At 40.1% G+C, this 25,603-nt stretch overlaps 1 protein-coding gene across 2 annotated transcripts in view; it reads right to left on the reverse strand.

Annotated features, from left to right (window-relative positions):
- Positions 1-257: 257 nt before the first annotated feature.
- The window catches only part of LOC137006233 (zinc finger protein 135-like), a 160,718-nt gene continuing 135,372 nt past the window's right edge, over positions 258-25,603 (reverse strand). Inside the window, exons 1-4 of one of the 2 annotated variants that reach the window (XM_067366867.1) lie at positions 15,572-15,640; positions 14,114-14,191; positions 13,427-13,547; positions 258-1,693 (exon numbers count right to left, since the gene is read on the reverse strand). In XM_067366867.1, the coding sequence (XP_067222968.1) occupies positions 279-1,693; positions 13,427-13,547 (1,536 nt within the window). In that variant the 5' untranslated portion in view covers positions 14,114-14,191; positions 15,572-15,640 and the 3' untranslated portion in view covers positions 258-278. Of the gene's footprint in view, positions 1,694-13,426; positions 13,548-14,113; positions 14,192-15,571; positions 15,641-25,603 lie in introns of those variants that run through there. The other variant, XM_067366859.1, reaches the window with a different exon arrangement.

Below are 25,603 nucleotides of genomic sequence, written 5' to 3' on the forward strand. Positions count from 1 at the left end.
ATTTCTAAGCTTTACTATAGTTTGTATACAGCGCACAAGGTTTATGCTCATGCTTCAAGTCTGATTCGCTGCTTTAAGTGTATCTCTGTGGCAGAATTACAGCGCGACATGCTGCTCTGGCATGTATACTACATTATTTTGATTCGTTTCAGAGGTTTCGTGTGGACGCAGATATTACTTGAGACAAGGAAAAAAAAAGACTGGATAGGATAAGCTCCGGCTTCATGTGGCCGAAAAAACTATCCGACAACTGACTGTTGGCTTGGTGTGTTCCTGCCTTAAGGCTTTTCTCCAGTGTGAGTTCTCATGTGGACGTTAAGGTGTTTTATTTGTCTGAAACTCTGTCCACATTGTTGGCAGGTGTAAGGCTTCTCTCCAGTATGAATTCTCATGTGGACTTTAAGGGATTCTTTATGTCTGAAACTCTTTCCACACTGTTGGCAGATGTAAGGTTTCTCTCCAGTGTGAGTTCTCATGTGGACTTTAAGGTGTTTTATTTGTCTGAAACTCTTTCCACATTGTTGGCAGGTGAAAGGTTTCTCTCCAGTATGAATTCTCATGTGGATTTCAAGTGTTCCTTTTCTACTGAAACTCTTTTCACACTGTTGACAGATGTAAAGATTTTCTCCAGTGTGAATTTCCAAGTGGTATTTAAGGCTACCTTTATGTCTGAAACTCTGTCCACATTTTTGGCAGGTGAAAGGTTTCTCTCCAGTGTGAATTCTCATGTGGTCTTTCAGGCTTTCTTCACGTGTGAAACTCTTTCCACACTGTTGGCAGGTGAAAGGTTTCTCTCCAGTGTGAAATCTCATGTGGCCTTTAAGGCTTCCTTTATGTGTGAAACTCTGTCCACATTGTTGGCAGGAGAAAGGTTTCTCTCCAGTGTGAATTCTCATGTGGACTTTAAGGGTTTTTTCACGTGTGAAACTCTTTCCACACTGTTGGCAGGTGTAAGGCTTTTTTCCAGTGTGAATTTCCATGTGGTCTTTAAGGCTACCTTTATGTCTGAAACTCTGTCCACATTGTTGGCAGGTGAAAGGTTTCTCTCCAGTGTGAATTCTCATGTGGACTATAAGGTTTACTTCACTTGTGAAACTCTTTCCACACTGTAGGCATGTGTAAGGCTTCTCTCCAGTGTGAACTCTCATGTGGTTTTCAAGTTTTCCTTTTCTCCTGAAGCTCTTTTCACACTCTTGACAGGTGTAACGCTTTTCTCCAGTGTGAATTCTCATGTGGACTGTAAGGCTTCCCTTTAGACAGAAACTCTGTCCACATTGTCGGCAGGTATAAGGCTTTTCTCCAGTGTGAATTCTCATGTGGCCTATAAGGCTTCCCTTTTGACTGAAACTCTGTCCACATTGTCGGCAGGTATAAGGCTTTTCTCCAGTGTGAATTCTCATGTGGACTGTTAGGTTGTCATTTCTACTGAAACTCTTTCCACATTGTTGGCAGGGGAAAGGTTTCTCTCCAGTGTGAATTCTCATGTGGTATTTAAAGGTTTCTTTACGTGTGAAACTCTTTCCACACTGTTGGCAGGTGAAAAAACGTTTAGTTCCAGTCTTTTGAGCTCTTTCTTGTGAGGAAGCCTGTGTTGATCTCTCCCCAGGCATGAAATCATGATGTTTATAATAATGTTCTTCCTCTTCTTGTTTTTCATTAATTTCATGACTCGTCTCTTTCAGTGCCATTAGATCTAGGACAAAAACAGACATAAAACAATTTAGACATTTAAAGCATCAAAACCAACAACATGTTTGTATCCTATGGATCAGGGATGGGCAGCTTTGGTACTGGAGGGCAGAGTTAATTTTCATCCCTAATCAAATACACCTGCCTATAATTTTCAAGCATTCCTGAAGACTTGAGGCTGATTTTTACTTCTGCGTCATGTGTACTCCGTAGGTATGGTGTTGGCTGTGAATACCACATGTAGAACAAGAAAGACGTTATTTTTTTATATTCATCAAGATTTTGTAACCATTTCTGGACAAGTTTACGATTAGGCAATATAAAAAACAAGCTTACATTATATCTTAAGGTTTTCTTTTAGTTCAAAGCATTAAACAATATGTGCAAGCAAAACATACACTCACCTAAAGGATTATTAGGAACACCTGTTCAATTTCTCATTAATGCAATTATCTAATCAACCAATCACATGGCAGTTGCTTCAATGCATTTAGGGGTGTGGTCCTGGTCAAGACAATCTCCTGAACTCCAAACTTAATGTCAGAATGGGAAAGAAAGGTGATTTAAGCAATTTTGAGCGTGGCATGGTTGTTGGTGCCAGACGGGCCGGTCTGAGTATTTCGCAATCTGCTCAGTTACTGGGATTTTCACACACAACCATTTCTAGGGTTTACAAAGAATGGTGTGAAAAGGGAAAAACATCCAGTATGTGGCAGTCCTGTGGGCGAAAATGCCTTGTTGATGCTAGAGGTCAGAGGAGAATGGGCCGACTGATTCAAGCTGATAGAAGAGCAAATTTTGACTGAAATAACCACTCGTTACAACCGAGGTATGCAGCAAAGCATTTGTGAAGCCACAACACGCACAACCTTGAGGCGGATGGGCTACAACAGCAGAAGACCCCACCGGATACAACTAATCTCCACTACAAATAGGAAAAAGAGGCTACAGTTTGCACGAGCTCACCAACATTGGACAGTTGAAGACTGGAAAAATGTTGCCTGGTCTGATGAGTCTCGATTTCTGTTGAGACGGTTCAGATGGTACAGTCAGAATTTGGCATAAACAGAATGAGAACATGGATCCATCATGCCTTGTTACCACTGTGCAGGCTGGTGGTGGTGGTGTAATGGTGCGGGGGATGTTGTTTTCTTGGCACACTTTAGGCCCCTTAGTGCCAGTTGGGCATCGTTTAAATGCCACGGCCTACCTGAGCATTGTTTCTGACCATGTCCATCCCTTTATGACCACCATGTACCCATCCTCTGATGGCTACTTCCAGCAGGATAATGCACCATGTCACAAAGCTCGAATCATTTCAAAGTGGTTTCTTGAACATGACAATGAGTTCACTGTACTAAAATCACCAGATCTCAACCCAATAGAGCATCTTTGGGATGTGGTGGAACGGGAGCTTCATACCCTGGATGTGCATCCCACAAATCTCCATCAACTGCAAGGTGCTATCCTATCAATATGGGCCAACATTTCTAAAGAATGCTTTCAGCACCTTGTTGAATCAATGCCACGTAGAATTAAGGCAGTTCTGAAGGCGAAAGGGGGTCAAACACAGTATTAGTATGGAGTTCCTAATAATCCTTTAGGTGAGTGTATGTCTCAAAATCATTTTGCTATTACATAAGTTATCTTCTCGGCTCACTCAGTTTACAGCTATGCTTACCTGTCGTGAAAGCAGTGATGGACAGCTGTCTTTCCTCATTCTATGAGTGTTTTTATTTCATGTGCTTTCTCAATATGGTGATATTATGATAACTCAGTTTCATTAATTCATTTGATCAAGTAAATCCATTTTGTAAGATCGCTTTCATCAAAGTAATTCCAACCTTAACGAGGCAGGCAACAACATTTTGTGACGATCAAATAAAATAAACATTTAAACATGCTCCACAGCACCACCCGGTGCATTTAGTTATAACTGCAAGTTCTGTCATGACAACTCTTGAAGTGTTTGGTATGGTAATGGATATGACAATGTAGATATTTTTGGTCTTGGCGGAATAGATCTGCTACACTGCTGCTCCTTAATTGCTGCTGTTGATTATTGCTGCTGCTGCTGCAGAGCAAGTATGGGACTTGCTACTGCCAATACATACACAACCCGCAGCTGTGAGCAAGTAAGACATGCTGCTGCTGTACAACATAGCGTACATGAATAACCCCCCAACAGAGCAGGTGACATGATATTAGACAATACAAGCCCAGAGATGTCAGAGATCCCCCATCAATGCAGAAGGCAAGATGATGATTCACCCTCACCCCTCAGCAGATCTACCGCCTAAATATACAGGTTCATTTTTTTATTGTACATTTTTTTTTTTAAATGAAACTTTCATTTATTATAGATTCCCTACATATAAAGTAAAATATTTCAAAAAAATGTTTTTTAATTTTTTTTTTTATTTGTTGATTAGAGTGTACAGCTAATGAAAGTCCAAAATCCAGTATCTCAAAATATTAGAATACATTTGAGTTTCATTAAATGACCATCCCTACAGTATAAATTCCGGGTATCTCTTGTTCTTTGAAACCACACTAATGGGGAAGACTGCTGACTTGGCAATGGTCCAGGAGACAATCATTGACACTTTCCAAAAAGAGAGTAAGTCACAGAAGGTCATTACTGAATGGGGTGGCTGTTTACAGAGTGATGTATCAAAGCATATTAAATGCAAAGTTGACTAGAAGGAAGAAATTGGGTAGGCACAAGCAACAGGGATGACCACAAGCTTGAGAATACTGTCAAGTAAAGCTGATTCAGACACTTGGGAGAGCTTCACAATGAGTCAAATGAAGCCGGAGTCAGCGCATCAAGAGTCACCACACTCAGACATCTTCAGGAAATGGACTACCAAGCCACTTCTGAAACAGAAACAACGTCAGAAGCATCTTACCTGGGCTAAGGAGAAAAAGAACTGGACAGTGAACAATGGTTGAAAGTCCTCTTTTCAGATAAAAGTAAATTTAGCATTTCATGTTGAAATCATGGTCCCAGAGTCTGAAGGAAGACTGGAGAGGCACAGAATCCAAGCTGCTTGAAGTCTAGTGTGAAGTTTCTGAAGTCAGTAATGATTTGGGGGGGCCGTGATGTCTGCTGATGTTGGTCCATTGTGTTTTATCAAGTGCAAAGTCAATGCAGCCATCTTCCAGGAGATTTTGGAGCACTTTATGCTTCCATCTGCTGACAAGCTTTATGGAGATGCTGATTTCCTTTTCCAGCAGGACTTTAGCGCCTGTCCACAGTGCAAAAACCACTTCCAAGTGGTTTGCTGACCATGATATTACTGTGCTTTATTGGCCAGCCAACATGCCTGACCTGAATCTATGGGATATTTTCAAGAGAAAGATGAGAAACAGTCGATCCAACAATATACAGATGATCTGAAGGCTCAATAGTGCCTCAGCAGTGCCACAGGCTGATCACTTCCATGCCACACTTCACTGATGCTGTAATTTGTGCTAGGAGCAAGTCATTTGCTGAAATATGTGCTGCCGACCAAGTATTGAGTGCACATAAAAGAACATACTTTAAAGAACTTGAACTTTTCTGTTTTGCAAATCCATTTTTAATTGATCTTAGGAAATATTCTAATATTTTGAGATACTGGATTTTAGACTTTCATGAGCTGTACGCTTTAATAGACTTGTGCCGATATTCCGTAATGTGATATATCGCGATAATGAATATGCAATATATTGTTATCGCAGTGAAAAGAACTATAACCAATAATATAGGTAGGTGAATGCTCATCCACTACGGGGCTCCGGTAAGAAGCGTGACAGGAGACATGGAACAGTTCAACTCTTTATATTTGTTTGCATATTTGGCATCATTCAGTTATGTGCAAGGTATTAAATGTGGTCTTTCTGAAATGAACAAAATAAAAATATACATCAGTGTATGTCCAATAACATTAAGTTACATAAACAAACAGTAACACACTACTGACAAGTTATGCATGTACCAATGTCACAGAGAGGGGATTAACAGCAGTGAACATATGCACGTGAATCACTGTATATAGCTCTCATATTATAACATAGTGCACAATGTAAAATTCGGTTGCACAAACTGAATATTTAAACACAACAACATAATAAACATGTATCACTTATAATTTGTATAATTAAATAATAAACTTACATTCAATCACGCACATTAACACCTGAAGAAATGGCGGAGCAAACGGCTGGCAAAAGTGAAAGTAAAAACACAATAGCGGAATAGCGGAAACTAGCGCCATCCAGTGGAAATACACTATAAGATGTTTCATGACAAAAGTCCTTCCCGTATACTCTTACAGGGAATTTAGAACACGCAGGCATTTCAAAATACCGTAAATAATAATTTATTACCAATTATTACAATTTTTATAATGCATTTAAAGTGCATATTGCAGGTTAAACATTTTTTTAGATGAATATATAACACAAAAATACCATATAAAAAGTGCAGGGTTTAAAAATGTTTGCAGGACATAAGGGCATGAATTTAGTAGATAAAGTGACGGTCTCTGTAAAAACAGCTTTTTTTTCAGCGTCGCGTCATTTTACGTCACGACAGGTAGTCGTTCGCCGAGCTCTGTGTTGACTCAGTGCAGAGTGGGTTGGTATTCAGTGACAGCGGTCGTGAATCAGTGTGATTTCTGTAGTTTTTGTATTCTATTTATCATCGTCATGGTAAATTATTGTGTTTGTGGAGGTTGCACAAACTCCAGCCTGTCAGGACATCGAGTACAGAGGTTTAATAACACGAAAAAGGACGCTGCTATCTTTCGTGCCGGTGTGTGTTTTGTGCAGGTGAAGAGATGGGACTTCACTTCGGCTTCTGCTTCGAAAAACACGTTCGTTATAGACCGGAGGATTATCATCCCGGCGATATGATGGAGTTCAACATTGTAATACTACTGTAAATAATGATATTAAATGAATAAACTTACACACGTGATGCTTCTTCACCGTTTTTACTTGAATCAATTTCAACACTGAGGAATACAAATTATGTTCACAAATGCATACAGTCTCACACTTACACAAAACAGTTTTGAATTATGTGCTGGTAATGTAAATACTCCAATTTCATTCATGCCATGTATATACTGTAAACGTATATATACATTCAAGTTCACACAACTACATAATCATGGCGTCATATACATCCTCACACTATCAGTGAATGGGCACGGAATAAACTCATAACACAGAATTAATGAATAAAGGATAACATTACATGAAACACATACAGTAACAATGTTCGGCCGCCGGGAGACATGATCACGGATCCGTCAGAGATGCAGCTCGATGAACATGTTAATTGTGCACCGTAAGTCTTTTTATCATTATTATTTCATTTGCTAACTACCAAATCAGTCATGATGAGAAACCGCTATATCACGTAACTTTAGTGTGGACGGATATTAACGCGTGTGACATAGGCCTGATCAAGGTTTATTAGATTCTGTTATTAGTAATCAATAACGTTACTCCTAGATGACCAATAGCTTTGCTATTGCCTGATTCATGATAATAATCTGTATAATATTGTGATCTGAGCATATATCGTTAGCTAAGCTAACATCGGTCTCTGTTCTGTTCTCCACTTGTTCTCCTCACACAACAGCTCAATTTGTCTCTTTTGACCGTTATTCTGTCTAATTCTGTCCTGTCCTGCTCTCTTGACCACATTGCAGGCTAATTGTATGGCTGTGGTTTGTTATACGAGTATGAATAAACATTACAATTTCCTCAGCGTCCGACCTGTCATTGCGATCCATTGTTTTCCTATTGTTAAATATTGATTGCACTCCCTTGAGTTACGTCACTTCCGATTTGGCATTTTTCAGAAGCGGAAGTAAAATTCTTACAAAAAACGACTCCAGAAGCCTAATTAGCGTATTTATACGTGTTTTTTCAAGAAAAATCTATTTCATACATTATTTTTCTATACATTGAATCACTGAAGCTCTAACCTGCAATATGCCCTTTAAGAATACTTTCCCCATCAACCGTACAAAATGCACAACACTGCTGTATTCTGCGTCAAAAGAAAACACGCTCAGATGTATACAAGCCCAACATGCATGAGACGCACAAGGCGGAACGAGTGAAGGAGACGTGCTGAATGAAAGTGCGCGTTCACTCTCTGACAGCAGAGGGCGCTGATGGAACAGCAGAGTGCAACGGTTACCCCGGAAACCACATAGCGAAGCAACAGTGCTGGTGAAGTTTTTATAATGCCTCGAACATATATTTTAATCTGGACTACAACATGCCCTAAAGATTAGAAATGTTCTGATTAATGTTCTATTTAATGGACCTGAGATAAAACTAACAATGATCAGTTGTGTTTCTTAACTAACATTAACAAAAAATAATACCTTCTGTATGTAGCTACTGCTCAATCTTAATTAATGCATTAAATAATGAGACCTTATTGTAAAGTGTTACCTGTTTGTCTTTATAGCCTAATTCTTTTGCACTTTAATCTGTTTGAAAATTTGACTATATATTTTTTTGTGTATTGTATTATTGTATTCAAAAATTCAGAGTTCTTTTTGTTATAACAAAAAGTTCTTAAACCTGTTATACTGCAACTTATTTCAATATCGTGATAATACCATATACCGTGATAAAAGCTTCAGCAATTAATCGCCACATGAATATTTTATACCATCACATGCTCTAATCATCAAAATTAAAAAAAAAAAAAAAAAAATTTTTTTAAATGTTTTACTTTACATGTAGGGAATCTAGAATGTATGAAAGTTTCATTTTTAAAAATAATTTACAATAATAAAAAAAATGAACTTTTTGATTATATTCTAATTATATGACCAGCACCTGTATGTACTGTTGCTGCTCCGAAGAGCCATAGGAACCGTGTGTATGCTATCTATGTGTGCCTGGTCCATTTTGCCACGACAAGTAATTTTTGGCTGTAAGGCTTGGCTCTAGTGGCCTATTAAACTATGTGTGCTTGGCAACACAGAAATAAACATCAGCCTTTGGAGCTAAACTCTGCAGAATAGTGTCTCTCCAGGACCAGAGTTGCCCATCTATAGATCTTATACACCAGTGGTTTTCAAACCTGGTTCAAAGGGACCCATCGCTGCACATTTTGTATGTGTGCTTTATTTTTCACATCTGGTTAAGATCATCAGCTTGTTTAAAGAGAGCTGACATTGATGGAGGAATTTACAAACTACAATTTCTGTTCATCAATAAGGTGAGAACCAGACCCAATATAAAACTAAATATACTTGAATTAATTAAATTAATTGAAAAGTGATTTACTATTCAATGAAGAAAGTAGTAGCCATTCTGTACTCCGTCACAGTTAGCAATCTCACTGCCCCTTCACACTAGTAACATTAGACGGAAAGATTGAGTGCTTATGAGATGTGTTTTCCTCAGCATAATACTGGTTATACTGTAACTATGGTTATACTCTTACCTGTAAATGTTACAAATTCATGCAAGTGTGCATTTTCTGACAACAGGCTCCATTAAACTTCAGTGAACGAATACCAGTATGGACATGCACATCAAACAGACGGAGCGCAGTTGAATAGGAATGAAACACAAGATGTCCTGTTCCTGGAGCCCTGATCAAACACACCTGAAGCAGTGAAATAAGATCTTCAGGGGCACTTGATAATTACAGGCAGGAGTGTTTGATCAGGGTTGGATCTGAACTCGGCATGTTTGTAGATCTCCAGGAACAGGTTTGGGCATTCTTGCTCTAGGTTCATCAGCTCATTATTAGAGACTCATGATTGGAAATGAATATTTCAAATAAATCTACAAAGTGTCCTGTTGAGGTACTTCAGGGCTGCGCTCAATTTCAGATTTTTATGCCCTTCTCTTGCTAACTTCCCTCCATCTTAAGGGCTCAAATGTACATCATTGTTTACACTGAACCAACAGTGGCAGAATCTGTCTAGCTACTTTAAATGAACCTCTCTGAGCTCTTGATTGCTTGGAATATGCAATGGAGCTGATTTGTAGATGCACTTATAGTAAGAAAGTTATTGGCAGATCTGAGGGACCTAGGAGCTCAAATAAGATTCACATAAATAAGATCAGAGATATAGGATGGTGCTTGTCCATTAAGAGCTTTAAAAACAATCAGCAACATTTTAAATTTAATTCTGAAAAGGACAGGAAGCCAGTGAAGAGAAAACTGGAGTGATATGATCATGTTTTTTTGCACTAGTTAACAGTCAAGCTGCTGCATTCTGGACCATCTGCAAACGTGCCAATGAAGATTGAGGAAGGCCAAGGTACAGCAAATTACAACAGTCCAGCTGTGATATGATAAATGCATGAATAACTTTCTCCAAATCTTGAGAGGAAAGTGTTGATTTAAGTCTGGAAATGATTCTCAGTTGATAGAAGCTGTTTTTAACAACTGAGCTAATTTGTTTTAAGACAAAGCTCAGAGTCAAAGACAACACCTGGGCAATTCCAGCGTTATGGACGTGACATCTGGAGTCAAAACTTGAAATATAAACGCTCAAAGAATGCATTTAATAGCAACATATTGAACCGTCTATTTATATATTTATAATCCCTTACTAAAGGAGCCCAGACATTAGAAAAATGTCAGTCTATACAACTGTTTTATATTTTAGATGAGGGAAATATACAGCGTTACGGACGTGACAGAAAATGTTTTGGGTGACAACATATTTTTTACGAATTCTGTGAATTACATTGAGCAAACCAAAAGTAATACTGCCCACCGAATGAAGAAGGGTTGGCTCTCCACAGAGCATAAAATAATAATTTTATTTCATTTTTCGTGTTCGCATTAATGAGGAAAAAACAACGTTACGGACGTGACAGTTCTCCGTTACGGACGTGACCGGTCTGAAAGCACCACAAAAGACTGCTTTAAAACTTTCACAGAGACCTCAAGCAGGCATTTAAACCACCAAATACTGAAATCTGGGATACCAGTATGGTAAGACTCCACAATTTATCAACTTTTTACTGAACTTTTTAAGGTAAATTTAGGTCTTTTCAAAAAGAGGACACTTGCAAACTCCAAAAGGACACTGAATAACCAAATGCTATGAGTCCAAATAATTCATACATTCATGTACACTAAAGCACCCCCACAAAAAACACAGCAAAACAAATACAAAATACAAATACACAGAAACATACACAGGACAAATCCAAACATTGTCCTGAACAGTGATGGGAATAACGGCGTTATAAATAAACAGCGTTACTAATGCTGTTACTTTTTTCAGTAACGAGTAATCAAAAGGATTACTTTTTCTCCCATTACAACGCCGTTACCGTTACTGGCAAAAAAAAATGCCGCATTACTATAATTGAGCTCACTGAAGCGGTTTTCATCCAAGTAGGCTCTCTCTCAGCCATAGGACCTGCAAAGATTTTTCTCTGGTGTGTGCTGCGGTTAGTCATACACAAATATAATTTTAAATTGATAATAATGAAATAATGCTCTGTGTGTGAACTCAAACTATGTGAAATATGTGAAATAAGTTTATCTAGTCGACTCGTAGTTAGTCAACAAAGGGCTTAAATGAATAATTACATTTATATTAATTTAATTTCTTAAGTACTGGAGAGAATAAACCATAATAGGCCTAATGAGCATTTATGTAGCCTAATATAGGACTGAAGAGCACGCATAAAGCTTGCCATAAAGAACTGGCAAAATTAATAATTATGAATGTGATAAAACACAGCAAGGAGACATTTTAATTGTTTATTTTGTTAATCAGTGTCGGCTGCGAAGATGAAGTTGACTGACTCTCATAATCTCCGCATAGGCTACTGGACGCGTCTAGAGAGAGAATGCACATTTCATTCGGATTAGGCTACATAATCAGAGTAGCTTATTTCTTTTCGTTTTTAGATATTTCAAGCTTTCTATAGATATATTTCTCATGTCTGCGAGGCAAGCAGCCTATACGCTCAGTTTCGGTTCATTTAGCCTAGATAAGTCGCGCGCCAGTGATTGCGCCCGCGCCTGCCATGATTATACTGTCTGTTTGCTATATTTGCTTTTTATTTATTAAATCCAGGCAATTGGTTGGTGAAACATTGATTAAAATTAAGATACATTTTTTAAAAAATGAAATTCACTTTAAAGAAAGGCTTTCTACAAAACAAAACTTAATTAAGTGGTCAAAATCATATCTGACCCATTCCATGTCTCCCGAAATAATGCGCATCTGATGCATCTTACCAAAGACTATAGAATAACACAAGACGTGTCACTCGTATTGTTTTGAATGGAAGAAAGTGAAACGTGGAATAAGTCCCGCCTTCTAAATAAGAGCCAATCGCCAACTGGTAAAGTCATCGCGTCACTGCAGCGGCCGTTAGAATAACAAAATGAAATTTTGTTCTATAGAAACAGTCAGATGCGCGCCTCCGAAATGAGGCACGGGAGACGTGCATTTACGTCTGCGCATGCGCATTAGCTTGATCCAGCCTGAAAAATACAGTTTTTTTGTCATGATTCGAGCATTTGGAGAACAAATTATGAGACAGTTGTTGTCAGATTTCATTGGTGATTTCAAATATGAAATTTAATCGTAAGGTTGGCGAACAGTTCTGGAGAATTTGATGTTTCCCCATTCAAAGAGATCTGCATGATGCCCAGGATGCCCGAGAGGCGTTTCAAAGATGGCCGCCGAGTGAAATGACTTGTCTTAAAGGGACTTTGATCTTACTCATGCTGTTTACTCTTCATAATCAAGTAAATTAATTTAAAACATAACATAGGACTATTTAAACATAAATATGAAACTACGTATTGTACAGTACAGAGAAATTTCATAAGCAAGAGTGGATCATGAGTCACGAGTCGCTTCAAGAATAATTTATTCTTAGACTTATATTTAATATTGGGGGCATTCAAGTTATTTGACATAGCCTATATATATTTTTTTAAAGTAACACAATAGTTACTTTCTCTGGTAATTAGTTACTTTTATAATGATGTTACTCAGTTACTAACTAGTAACTATAACTTATTACTTTTTTAAAGTAACGTGCCAACACTGGTCCTGAATGTGTGTGAAAACAACGTGAATGTACTGAAATGTGTCTGTGCATAAATACAACATGTGATCAGTGCATCAAGAGAGAGAGAGAGAGATCATACATGATTTCTTTGAATATAACAGATCTTTACTTAATATTGCATAATTTTGACCCATAGTGTATTGTTGGCTATTATATAAATATACCCGTTTTTGTGGTCTGGGATCACATTTAATGGAAACACTGAATTTTAAAGTTGTCTTATGGGTGAGGAACGGCATGAGGGTAAGTAATAAATGACAGAATTTTGATTTTTGTGTGAACTAACCCTTTAATTACAAGTATCCAAACCATAAACCAAACCCTAACTCTTGCTCTACAGTAAGTCCACTTGAATGAAACGACTGAGTGAATCCAGACACTGAGTGCGCCGGAAGAGCTGCTGATTTCACAGAGTTTGTGCTGCTGTTTAATAATCATTTGAAACTGGAAATTCATTCAGCATGAGCAAACCTTAATTAAACCATTTCATGATCAATTAAAAAGAAATTTAAACCTGAATGATATTATTCTGGAATGAATGGATTCAGTAATATTATCTGTAAGATTATACTTCTGTATATTCTCTATTTCTGTAGAGCTGGACATTTTAATAATGATCAAATTTAGCTGTGAGAATAAAACCAACCTGTTTGTTCCTCAGTATCTTCAAGTTTCACACTGAATGTTTCTTCAATCTTTATTTCTTCAAACTCCTCGTTATTAAACTCAATCTTCATGTCTTCAGTCTCCTCCTTAATAAACGCCATCTTTAAGAAGAGAATACTTAACAGAGTTAAAAGTCTTCAATGACCTGTTGGACAAAAAAACCACTCAAAACTAACGCTACAAATGAATAAACATCATATTTAAATATTTATGATCTACATTTTAGTATGTAAAGAATTACAGATTATATTTAAATGATTACTCTTTGATGAAAACACGATTAGTTAGTTTGTTAGCGTTTGTTGTTCTCGTTCATGTTCACTGTTTGAGCAGCACGAGTCGTGATTCACTGAATCATTTCTCAAAATGCTTGATTCACTTGACTCGGAGTTGAAAAGTTCAGTTTCTCCATCATTACTCTCCAGAGACTGAACTCGTGTTCATGATAAACTGATTTATGATATATAGAGAGAGAAATGAGACGCAGGTTTACTGTTTCTCATCAGTAGATGAGTTTTACTCACACAAATAACATTCATTACAGTTAGATAAAGAATCACAATGTTACATTAAATAGTAAATAAACTATTTTAACATCGCTGGTAAAACTATTAAAACTACGAAACTGTTTATGTAGATTAAAACAGCACAAATTCTTAAAACAAACCTTTATTCAGCATATGCAGGAGCGCGGCGCAGTCTTATGACGTCATGTCATCACTCCAAAATAAAAGTCATGCACCGTCTACATTCACAGCAAGCGCATAGAAATGTAAAAAAAGTATTTTACAAGATATTTCTTCTATAATAAAATTAAAACAGTAACAAATAACAAATATGGTACAAACAATGTTTAATAATAATTATATATATATATATATATATATATATATATATATATATATATATATATATATATATACACACACACAGGGTGCGATTTGTAAAAAAAAAAACAGAAGAAGGGATGTTTTGAAAAGTTTTATTATTATTTTGTTAACTACAGTGGAGCTATATACTATTTTTTGGCAGCTGTTACAGAAACATTTTCACAAAAAATCTTCTGATTTAACCTTAAGATTTGAAATATTAGATAGCTTAGATATTTGCACCACTATTTACAATGGCACTAATAATTCAAAATCAAGTTATTAATAGAATAACGAGACACAAACCTTTACATTCAATCGTGTTTGGCCCCATTTATTTATGATCACAGTGCATACACATCCAAACTTTTAGTCCAAAAGATTTCATTAGATAGAATATAAGCCGGCGTATGCAGGGTTTCATAATTACCCTGGTCAGAAAATGTTGTTTGTTTGGGGGTACAGGGGCATGCTCCCCTAGAAAATTTAGATTTCCCTGGTGTACATATGTGCATTTTTAAGACGATTTAAAGTGGCGGTTCAGTGTTTTTTTTTTTTTTTCTAGGCTTGATTGTGTTTTTGGGGCACAGTTTAACATGTCTTAATGGTTCGTTTTTTAAAAAAGCTGTATTTTTCATATATTTTACCTTTATTCTACACCTCTGTTTCCACTGTCATATGAACGGCTTGTTTGATTTCCTGCTTCTATGAAGCCACTCCCTCCGACATACGCAGTGTGCTCAGATTGGTCAGCAGGTTGGTAACTGGCCCAGTGTATCGTGATTCACTGAAGCGTCCAGAAACACCACACCCCTAACCATTAGATTTTACATGTGCTTCAGTGAAAATGGAAATAATGGCGTCTATATTGCTGTATCAAATTCAGCCTGAATCAGACCCAGATGAAGAGGGCCAGGCAGAACCTCTGCAATCATGGCTTTTAAAGGACGTTTATGAATGGTATTTCATTTAGTATTTGTGTCAAAGTGTTTAGATGCTGTCACTGCTGTTTGTTAGCTTTCAATATACAGTTTTATCCTGATTAAAGCTTTACTGTAGCCGAATACATGCCTGAGTAGTAGCATTTTTGTAAAGGTAGCGTTTAATTTATAGCATGAACTGTTTGTCTATGAACATAGAAGTTTGTTGGTGTTTGTAGAATTTTGCTAACTGGCTAGAGAAGCAAAAACAAGTTGCTCTTTGTTTATGTCCTTGATGCAACCAAAAATAGCAACAGAACTATAAAACGTACTTACAGTTTGAAGCCAATAAACAGCAGCTTCTGCTTTTAAAGTGGGAACTGCTTCTTTCAGTTAAAGCCTTTGTGTAAATCCAGCATTGAACTCGTGTAGATTCTGGAAGCTTCTTCAGTGGCGCATCCAGTGTAGAAAATATCACAGATTATAATGGGTTCTATTATCTTTTGACGCGTCACTCTGCTTGCGTCCGGTGTACACTACTCGTCCGCTTCCACATGCTGTGCCACATGGCCTCGCCCACTTTGTTGCGTGTTCTCGGGGGCGTGTTTATGATGTCACCAATCCAGGAAGTAGCTCATTGTAGTCCAAACCAGTTGTTTTTGTAGGCATTAAACTAACTTTGAATCACTAGGCCATAGGGAAAATTGAGGCCATGCCTCAATTTATAGACAAACTGTTCTATAAATGAACATGCACCTCAGGGCATTGTGCGTATGATTATAACTGTCTTGTAAAGTGTCTTTTGTTTTATATTTTGTTTTATGCATGTCTTATGTGCGAACTACTAGTTCATGTAACCTCACATATATTGTGTCTCCAATCAAATTAATGCTCATTTCATGACTTACACTTTCATGTATAATTTCCTCATAGGATGCAGTTTGTGTTTGCTGTATTAATTGGAGTATAAATGAACACAATCCTAGGCCCAGTTTAATCATGCTTAAAAACAAGAGCCATAAACTCCCCCACAGAGGAATTTCCCATTTATTGATCAGGTTGACCCTAAGAGGTGTAACTTCTCCCAGACTTTAAATAGTGACACACAGCTCCCCCTTCCTCTCTCTTGCCTCCTCCGGCCAACACTCCACATCTGCTGGGTGCTTCCCGGCCAAGCCTCAACCTGCACCCCATGTGCTTACCTAGAAGAGAGAAAGAACTCTTCCCTACTACAAGATTCATACTAACCATGCAAGTGTCATCGTTTCTTCATTCAACACAGGAGAAATCCATGACTTCCAGGTGAACGTTGACACTATCAGCTGCCAGTGCTCAGAGAGGGCATTTTAAAACTTTCTAGTACTTCTAAACCTTCCTGCACTTATGAATGCGGAGGGAGCCTCTGTGGCTCCCTCCGATCGCCGCCAGAGGTCACCATCACCCGAGTATTGATCTTCCCCCTGGACTCCATTTCCCATGATCTCGTACCTGGTGCTGATCACGCACACACCTATAGCCAATCCTGTGGACTATTTAACCAGCAGGGCGAATAAATTACACTGTGTGCTGCGGCAACCCACCTAAAACGTATGTATTTAACATGGTTAATCTGAAGCGTTATTACGGACACTGTATAAGGGGTTTATTATTATTAAGTGTGTATATATATGTCAGCTGTCTGTGTATAATTGTGTTCCCCTGTCTTTCTGTTGCTCCATCAAGTGTTTGTGTTCCCTTTTTTTGTCTCGCGATAATTTCGCCACAACGCGCCAGGGAATCCCTGTGACGTAATCAGGATCATGACATTTCCCATAAAAGAAGTGGACTTTCCGGTGTTCTGGAGCAACACTCAACATGCTCTCTTTGGATAATTAAACATGATTGCGCCATTCTGTGTTTTTGTCTGTGACTGTTTTTTTTATTCTTGTAGAAATATCCAACCTGGTGGGATTATTTTGCCTTGGACTTCGTCACAGGACAGTGCTGTTCCTCAATGTGCTCCTGAACTCAAAACTACTTAAAAGGACAATCTTGCACAAACACATACAGTGTGATTTTTTTTAAAAAATTTTTTACATGTTTGTCAGGAAATGAACACAAAGAGAGAAACCAAGTGCAAGTAAACAATGTTTATTGACAGAATACGCTGTGCAATAACTTCACTCCAAAATGGACAGTCGATGCAGAGACTGAGACGTGCTGAATCGGTGGTGTGCAGAGGCAGATGAACAGGGTGGCGCAGGGCTGCAACGGGTATCAGAAACCAAGGATAATCCAACCCAGACGCTGGCACAAGACGACAGTCCATATAATCCACCCAGACGCGGGAACAAGACGATAGTCCAGAAATCCAGGAAACAGGAAGTGAAACATGGAACACACGACACCGGGACAGCCTGCAACGAACTGACAAAGACACCATTTAGACACGCACATTAAATAGCAAACACAGAACAAGACACGGCTGGCAGCACATCACAATCAGACAGGTGGGTGACGCCCACACAATCACTCACAGGCAACACACCACAACCACACAAGGGCGAGTAAGTGAACCCATGAACCGTGACAGTACCCCCTCTCCTACGAGCGCCTCCTGGCGCTCCCAGGAGAGCCTACCTGTCGATTGTAGTCATCAATAAGAGAGTGATCCAGGATGTCCCTGCTAACTTATTACTCACGGAGCGGAGCGGAATGTTCTTGGATGAAAGCCACACTTTTTGACCAACGACGTATACGGGAGGCTTCAGCCGGTGGCGATCGGCCTGGGCCTTGGTGCGCGCTCCCAGCTGAAGAAGAGTCTCTCGGGCTCTCCTCCATGTGTGACGACACCTCTGGATGAAGGCGTGAGCGGAGGGGACCGGGACTTCGGATTCCAGACTGGGAAAAACAGGTGGCTGGTAACCTAGACTACACTGAAAAGGCGACAGGCCCGTAGCCGACACTGGTAATGAGTTGTGCGCGTACTCCACCCAAGGAAACTGCTGACTCCAGGAGGAAGGATTCTGAGCTACCCGACATCGCAACTTTCTCTCCAAACCTTGGTTGGCTCTCTCAGCTTGCCCGTTCGTCTGGGGATGGAAACCAGATGACAAACTAACAGTCGCCCCCAGTAAACGACAAAACTCCTTCCAGAATTTGGAGGTAAATTGGGATCCCCTGTCAGAAACCACGTCTACCGGGAGGCCATGAATACAGAAGACGTGATTAATGACAGTAACCGCTGTCTCCTTGGCAGTGGGTAATTTGGGCAAAGGAATGAAATGTGCCGCCTTCCAGAATCGGTCCACTACGGTCAAAATCACTGTATTGCCCTGTGAAGGATGGGAGGCCTGTGACGAAATCTAGCGCTATGTGGGACCAGGGTCTCGAAGGGACAGACAGCGGTTGGAGAAGCCCCTCTGGGGAACGATTGGAAGTCTTACCGCGAGCACAGACAGAGCAAGCCAAAACAAAATTGCGACCGTCACGAGCCATGCAGGGCCACCAGAATCATTGTTTTACCAAAAAACTGGTACGACTAACCCCTGGATGACAAGCCAGATTGGAATCATGGCCCCACCGGATAACGTCTGAACGTAACCCCTCTGGCACGAATAATCGACTCAGTGGACACCCGGGCGGAGGCGTTACCCCTTCTAAGGCCGTGCGGACCTTCGACTCGACCTCCCATGTGAGTGAAGAGACAATGAGTCTCTCAGGTAGAATGCACTCGGGAGTGGACGGGCGCTCGGAACGATCAAAAACACGAGATAACGCATCGGGCTTGATGTTCTTGGACCCGGGACGGTAAGATAAGGAAAAATCAAAACGACCGAAAAACAGAGCCCACCGAGCCTGCCTAGAGTTTAGTCGTTTGGCGGATCTGATATACTCAAGGTTCTTATGATCAGTCCAGACGATGAAAGGTAGTAGTTTCTGTCCGTTGAGGGCGAAAACAGATACAACGCGATCCAAGGGGCGAATGGGGATGTGTAGCCGTGTGGCTAGATCCAAGTCCATAATGCTCCCCTCCGCGCCCGAGTCGACCAGAGCCTGGCCGCTGTGATGTCCCGATACCCATTGCAGTCTCACTGGGAGGAGATGAGGATTTCTCCATGGCGAGACCGCCTGACAGTAACCTCGGTCTTATTGTCTGACTTTTTTTGCCTTTTAACCGGGCACTCCTTGAGAAAATGTCCAGCTCCACCACAGTACAAACACAATCCTTTCTCCCTCCGGTGAGTCCTCTCCTCCCGGGAGAGCCAAGGTCTCCCCACCTGCATGGGCTCAGGATCGAACGGGGGACCGACCGTGTTATCTCCGCTGCCCCCTACAGCTAGGGCTGGGCGATATGACCTAAAAAAAAAATCTCCGATTTTTTCACACCAAACCCGATTTTCGATTTTAATCGATTTTTTTTTTTCTATTTAAAAACAAACAACAACCGACAAAGAAATTGCTCAAAACAAATGTACTCTTTATTTTGTTCAGATTTTCGCTTATGCAGTTTATGATGACCACAAACATTACTTGTTCATCCTTCTGAGATTGTCCCCATTGTAAAACCGATCGTTTAAAAATATAGTAAATTCATCATTTGATAGAAAACACTTATTTAAAAATAAAAAAGACAATATTACCACTTTAACCAGCAGGTGGCGGCAAAGTAGCATGTATTTGCGCATTTGTGAGCCATTTCCTCTAATCGTTTTTCACTTTGTTTTTGACTAAATGTTAAACATTATAAAGTAACTAGGTTTACAAATATATTTTGTCAATGTGAAGTATGAAATACTTACAAAACTTAAGAAAAACAATAACTTATGGTGAATTAATTAAACAGGAAGTGATACCGCACTTTTACCTTGTAATCACAGCAGCTGTCAGTCAATGCAGCGCAAGATCAATGATTTCAGCACTCTTATAAAAACACACATTTTATTAAATGAATCTAACTAAAGTGTACAATAAATATTTAATTTTTGAAGCTTTTTTTTTTCACATAAAAGTGTGAAAACTGATGGTCGAATTGAATTTAGCCGAGGAGGAACACTGAGGTACGTCCTTATTTATTTATTTTGTATGCGTGTTATGTTTGAATAACTAAATTGATGCTATGCCTATTTAAGTGACTATAATCTGATTATAAACTAAGTATTACACTACTGATGCTCAACACACCAGCAAATGACATCTCACCGGAAGTTTTCGAGCTGGCTTATATTAATGCGGAAGTTCTAAAGAACGCTCCGTGCATATAGTCCATTCCAAACAACGGATGAAACGGTGCCTTTCTTTGGAAGGAGCTCTGCGCTGTTACCTGCCATGTTGTCTGTGTGCGGCTGACTGTAAGGTAAGCGGGGGGAGGGCGAGCCCACTCTGAACTACGGAAGCCTAAGGGGAGAGCCGGTGGTGGAAGTTAAAGAGAAAACCGATTTTCATTAAAAACAAATCGCCCTTAACGTCAAATTCGAGTTAATCGATAAAATCGATTTATCGCCCAGCCCTACCTACAGCATTCAGTTCTATGAAGCGCGCTGCAGGCTTCCTGCGTTGCGCGCGTTCTTGTAAACAGCCATCCACTCGCAGCACAAGCTCAATAAGTCTGTTGAGAGTCGTGGGAAGATCCAGCGAGTAGATTTCCTGTATAACACGATCGGCCAGCCCATGCAGGAACATATCCCACTGCGCCTCCTTGTTCCAGTTACATTCCGCCGCGAGGGTGCGGAACTCAATGGTGTAATCAGAAACTGGTCGAACTCCCTGCCGCAGATCCGCGAGTTTGCGAGCAGCCTCCCGTCCCGCCACCGAACGGTCGAACACTCGCCTCATCTCTTGTGACAGGGACTGGAACGAGGAGCAGCACGGATGGTTATTCTCCCACACCGCCGTTCCCCATAACGCCGCTCTTCCAGTCAACAGCGTTATGACCAACGCTACTTTAGACTCCTCAGAAGAGAATGTGTTAGGTTGCAGAGAGAAATAAATAGAGCACTTCGATAAAAAAGCTCTACAAACATCAGGTTCTCCTCCATACCTCTCAGGTGCAGGAATACGTGGTTCTTGTTGATTGCTGGCGGACGAGCGGGGAACGGACAGTGGGGCTGGCGCAATGGGAAATGAAAGATGTAATACCTGGGTCGAGAGCTCGGCCACCTGCGCCACCAACGCCTGCACAGCACAAGCCGTGGCCATCACCTGCTCGTTCTGCTGATCCATCCGTTGAGCGCTCTCACTCAAAAGCTCCTGAAGATTCAACGAACTTGCTGGATCCATGTGGGTCAGTTCGTTCTGTCAGGAAATGAACACAGAGAGAGGATCCAAGTGCAAGTAAAACAATGTTTATTGACAGAATACGCTGTGCAATAACTTCACTCCAAAATGGACAGTCGATGCAGAGACTGAGGCGTGCTGAATCGGTGGTGTGCAGAGGCAGATGAACAGGGTGGCGCAGGGCTGCAACGGGTATCAGAAACCAAGGATAATCCAACCCAGACGCTGGCACAAGACGACAGTCCATATAATCCACCCAGACGCGGGCACAAGACGATAGTCCAGAAATCCAGGAAACAGGAAGTGAAACACGGAACACACGACACCGGGACAGCCTGCAACGAACTGACAAAGACACCATTTAGACATGCACATTAAATAGCAAACACAGAACAAGACACGGCTGGCAGCACATCACAATCAGACAGGTGGGTGACGCCCACACAATCACTCACAGGCAACACACACTACAACCACACAAGGGCAAGTAAGTGAACCCATGAACCATGACAATGTTTGTCTCACTTAAATTTGTTTGATGATCTGAAACATTAAAGTATTAATCAAAGATAGCACAAGTAAACACAACATGTAGTATTTAAATGAAGGGTTTTATTATGAAGGGAAAACAAAATCCAAACCCACATGGCCCTGTGTTAAAAAGTGCTTGCCCCCTAAACCTAATAACTAGTTGGGTCACCCTTAGCAGCAACAACTGCAATCAAGCATTTGTGATAACTTGCAATGAGTCTGTTACAGCGCTGTGGAGGAATTTTGGCCCACTCGTCTTTGCAGAATCATTGTAATTCAGACACATTGGAGGGTTTTCGAGCATGAACTGCCTTTTTAAGGTCATGCCACAGCATCTCAATAGGATTGAGGTCAGAACTTTGACTAGGCCACTCCAAAGTCTTCATTTTGTGTTTCTTCAGCCATTCAGAGGTGGACTTGCTGTGTGTTTTGGATCATTGTCCTGCTGCAGAACCCAAGTTCGCTTCAGCTTGAGGTCACGAACAGATGGCTGGATTTTGTCCTTCAGGATTTTTTGGTAGACAGGAGAATTCATAATTCCATTTATCATAGCAAGTCTTCCATGTCCTGAAGCAGCAAAACAGCCCCAGACCATCACACTACCACCACCATATTTTACTGTTGGTATGATGTTCTTTTTCTGAAATGCTTTTTCACCAGACGTCATGGGACACACACCTCCCCAAAAAGTTCAACTTTTGTCTTGTCAGTCCACAGAGTACTTTCCCAAAAGTCTTGGAGATCATCAAGATGTTTTCTGGCAAAACAGAGACGAGCCTTTATGTTCTTTTTGCTCAGCAGCGGTTTTCATCTTAGTGCTCTGCCATGCAGGCCATTTTTGCCCAGTCTCTTTCTTATGGTGGAGTCATGAACACTGACCTTAACTGAGGCAAGTGAGGCCTGCAGTTCTTTGGATGTTGTTGTGGGGTGTTTTGTGACCTCTTGGATGAGTCCTCACTGCGCTCTTGGGGTAATTTTGGTCGGCCGGCCGGCCACTCCTGGGAAGGTTCATCACTGTTCCATGTTTTTGCCATTTGTGGATAATGGCTCTTACTGTGGTTTGCTGGAGTCCCGAAGCTTTAGAAATGGCTTTAAAACCTTTTCCAGACTAATAGATCTCAGTTACTTTCTTTCTCATTTGTTCCTGAATTTCTTTGGATCTCAACATGATGTGTAGCTTTTGAGGATCTTTTGGTCTACTTCACTTTGTCAGGCAGGTCCTATTTAAGTGATTTCTTGATTGTGAACAGGTGTGGCAGTAATCAGGCCTGGGTGTGACAAACTGAACTCAGGTGTGATAAACCACAGTTATGTTTTAACAGTGGGTGGCATTAATTCAAACAGTTTTAGGAGGGAAAAGAACAAACTATATTTGTGTAGCCTGATTTATTTAGGCAGAGTGTTACAGTCTTCACTGCATGTATAGTTATTACCAAACAAACTATAAAACACAGTTCTTCCTCTTTTTGTTTCCATTTTAAAAATATTAAACCTTTGTGGCAATATGTGCATATAGTCTGCAAATATAAAACACACCCCTGACTTTTTTTGTTAAATGTCAGTTTTAATGGTCAATAATTGCCAAATACCCATTATAAAAGTATAAGCAAAAGGTATAAGAAGCTACAATAAAAAATAAAGCAAACGATTCGGTCAAACATACAAAGTCAGCACTCGAGTAGGCTACAACAGCAAACTATAACTATAAGTTATGAGATTTCACTTTTAGTTCAACAAATTATAGATTTATGATTGAATGAATGAGGCATTTCAAGGTCTCTCCTCATCCACAACCTGGATAATTCAACAGCAGCCACAGAGCAACAGCGCCAACTATAGGTAAAGAGGAGAGATTTGTCTACTTTTCACAGAAGAGGCATTGTTGTTCAGCACATAAGATGAACTACTTATCATGATTTCAGGCCTTAGTGATGTGGCCCTTCACAGCATGGATCTTCATGTGTATCTTCTCTCCAGTGTGGATCCTCTCATGTGTTTTCAGATGTGATGAATCACTGCATCTCTTGTTACACTGTGAACACTTATAAGATTTTTCTCCAGTGTGAATCCTCTCATGTGTTTTCAGATCTGTTGACTGACTGAATCTCTTGTCACAGTGAGGACTAGGGGTGCAACGGTTCTCTGTAAAAAATTGAACCGTACCGTTCTCCAATTGCGGTATGGCACGCACTTGCACCACGGTCCATCTCGAATGACGACACATCTATAGGCTAATATGGTTTCTTGAAATAGCAATGTGGAAAACAGAGTTCAGATAATGTATGTTTCAGTCGATGGATGTGCATTCCAGCATCTAAAAACGTTACAATAATCAGAAAGCATGGGCAAAACAGTCACTCTTTGTAAACTTTGTTCAATGCGGGTGCCGTATTCTCTAATGTCCAGTCATTTACGCCGTCATCACCCGGGTGTTGATAGCGCGCAAGCACACTTTACTATCTGTGTTTAAACTAAACTCATTTAAGCCTTGCTAATTTAAACATTCAGGAGCAAGATGCGAAAGAGAACTCGCGCGCTGTGATGAGATTTGTGTGTGCGCTCATCCGAAGCGTAAATACTGAGTTCTCTTTCAAGTCTTGCGCTTCAGCAGACAAAATTATATCAACATCCCCGTCTTGGCGAGTATCCTAGCAAACATAGCCAGTTATGTCTTAAGTGAACGACATCGTATGTGTAACAGTGCTGGATCATGCATGTCTTAAAGGGATAGTTCACCCAAAAATGAAAATTTGATGTTTATCTGCTTACCCCCAGTACATCCAAGATGTAGGTGAATTTGTTTCTTCAGTCGAACGCAAATTATGATTTTTAACTGCAACCGCTGCCGTCTGTCAGTCAAATAATAGGAGTGATTGGGAACTTCAACAATAAGAGTCGAAAAAACTTCCATAGACAAATCCAAATTAAACCCTGCGGCTCGTGACAACACATTGATGTCCTAAGACACGAAACGATCGGTTTGTGTGAGAAAACGAACAGTATTTATATAATTTTTTACCTCTAATACACCACTATGTCCAACTCCGTTCAGCATCCTGTTAGTGAGGTCAAAAAACCCGCTTTGCTGACGGAAGTGATGTCTCGCCCATATACTTCAATGAGTGCGAGACATCACTTCCGTTGTCAGAGCGCGATCAGACCTCACTAACCGGAAGCTGAACGGAGTTGGACATAGTGGTGTATTAGAGGTAAAAAATGATATAAATACTGTTCGGTTTCTTGCACAAACCGATCGTTTCGTGTCTTAGGACATCAATGTGTCGTCACGAGCCGCAGGGTTTAATTTGGATTTGTCTATGGAAGTTTTTTCGACTCTTATTGTTCAAGTTCCCAATCACTCCTATTATTTGACTGACAGACGGCAGCGGTTGCAGTTAAAAATCATAATTTGCGTTCGACTGAAGAAAAAAAGTCACCTACATCTTGGATGCCCTGGGGGTAAGCAGATAAACATCAAATTTTCATTTTTGGGTGAACTATCCCTTTAAAGGGGAAAAAAACAACTCCTGCTGCCTGTTTTTAATGTTAAATCCAACAACAAATTACAAAGAAATCACTCAC

This window comes from Chanodichthys erythropterus, chromosome 3 (assembly GCF_024489055.1).
Source record: "Chanodichthys erythropterus isolate Z2021 chromosome 3, ASM2448905v1, whole genome shotgun sequence".
NCBI classification, from domain to species: Eukaryota; Metazoa; Chordata; class Actinopteri; order Cypriniformes; family Xenocyprididae; genus Chanodichthys; species Chanodichthys erythropterus.